This window comes from Hypanus sabinus, chromosome 10, assembly GCF_030144855.1.
Source record: "Hypanus sabinus isolate sHypSab1 chromosome 10, sHypSab1.hap1, whole genome shotgun sequence".
Lineage (NCBI taxonomy): Eukaryota > Metazoa > Chordata > Chondrichthyes > Myliobatiformes > Dasyatidae > Hypanus > Hypanus sabinus.
The window spans coordinates 146,772,396-146,773,980 of NC_082715.1; the positions used below are offsets into that span (position 1 = coordinate 146,772,396).

At 40.8% G+C, this 1,585-nt stretch overlaps 1 protein-coding gene across 1 annotated transcript; it reads left to right on the forward strand.

The window, feature by feature from the left end:
• Positions 1–376: 376 nt before the first annotated feature.
• LOC132400389 (transcription factor HES-5-like) lies at positions 377–1,183 on the forward strand. The gene is made up of 3 exons (XM_059981333.1): positions 377–451; positions 569–749; positions 930–1,183. Exons 1-3 carry the CDS (start codon positions 377–379, stop codon positions 1,181–1,183), a joined length of 510 nt encoding a protein of 169 aa, XP_059837316.1.
• Positions 1,184–1,585: the final 402 nt, after the last annotated feature.

Genomic DNA, 1,585 nt, shown 5'->3' on the forward strand with positions numbered 1-1,585 from the left:
TTCTATCATAGAATTCCCTGTCCAACAATGACGGGAGGGTCTTTCCCATGGTCCTGTAACCTCAGATGAGAGTAATTTCCTCTGACTTACTGTGTCATGCGTGCCGTCCAGATGGTCCTCAGAGACGATCACAAACAAAAGCTTAAAACGGCTCTTAATTCAGCATTTAGAAAGAAAAGCTTCTGCTGTTGTCATTCTGACAGTAATGATTGGCTGCCGAGTGTGGGAAAAACCACGAAAAGCAGGCACACGCTGTCTTCTGGGCAGAAGGCGGTATAAATACAGGAGCAGATCCCGCTTATCCCGGCAGAATCGCTCCAGCTGAAAGCGAGTCACGAGGCCATCCGCGGTGTTCCCGGCAGCAAGCTCCAAAAGCATGGCTCCTAAAATACCTGGAGTTATTCCTAAAGAATACTCGGAGGAAAAAGCTACACGGAAGGAAAAATACAAAGTAAGTCAATTTGCCTTTAAGTAAAAGAGTGGTCCCGGATTTCTCAGCGAATTTCCAAGTTCCATGTATTCAAATTGTCACTCATTTTTCTCTCTCTCCCTCTCTGTGCTTTTTCAGTTAATGAAACCGATTATCGAGAAGAAACGCCGCGATCGTATAAACAGCAGCATCGGTCAACTCAAGGCTTTACTGGGCGAAGAGTTTCAGAATGGAGAGCCCAATATCAAAATGGAGAAAGCTGACATCCTCGAGATGACCGTGAATTACCTGAAACTTCACAGTCAACAGATATTCACAGGTATTTGTTTTTTATTATACGTTGAACAAATGACACATTTTTATTTGTTGAACAAAATATACAAATGAAATCTCCCTTATAATACATATTATTCATTTTTAAGTTACATAAACAGCTCTCCATTGTTAATTCTTTTTTGCAAACGTCCCTCTAAACCGTTTCATTTCTCCTCATCCACAGTGACCTACAACAAGAGTCTAGCTCAGAATTTCAAGGAAGGATACTCACGCTGTCTGCAAGAGATACAGCGTTTTACGTTCGTGCCGGAAAGCAAAACCGAAGTTCAGAATAAACTCGTGAAGCATTTACACGAAGCTTATCATCTTCCCATGAGCTCGAGTTACTCTGCTTCACTTATGCAACCCCCGACGTATCAAGTAGGCACGAAAAAGGAAGGTAAACCCAACATTACGGCACTCTGGAGACCCTGGTAATTCTCCAACTTAGTCAGACTGAAGAGAAGGCCATATTGTACCAGGCGCCAGGGATGTACTCTGGGATAAGCAGTATTCTACTATGGAAGAACTAACATCAACCACTCTTCGTTGAAGGAGATGGACACACTTTTAATATATGAGATATTTAATTTTAAGTTATGTAAATATTCTGCTCTATTTGTAGATGACGAAAATCATACCTAAGCTGACAGCTGACTCGGTAGTTGTACTGCCTATTGTTATATGCAGAAATACTTGAGTTATTCTTTTATAAAGGAATGTCAGTGGTGTGTTATTGGTAGTCTTCTTGTTGAGGAATTTTGCATCATTTTAAGGAATGTTTTTGTATGTTTACATATTATGTACACCAGTGTATCAATGAGTTGCATTATAGTGAGC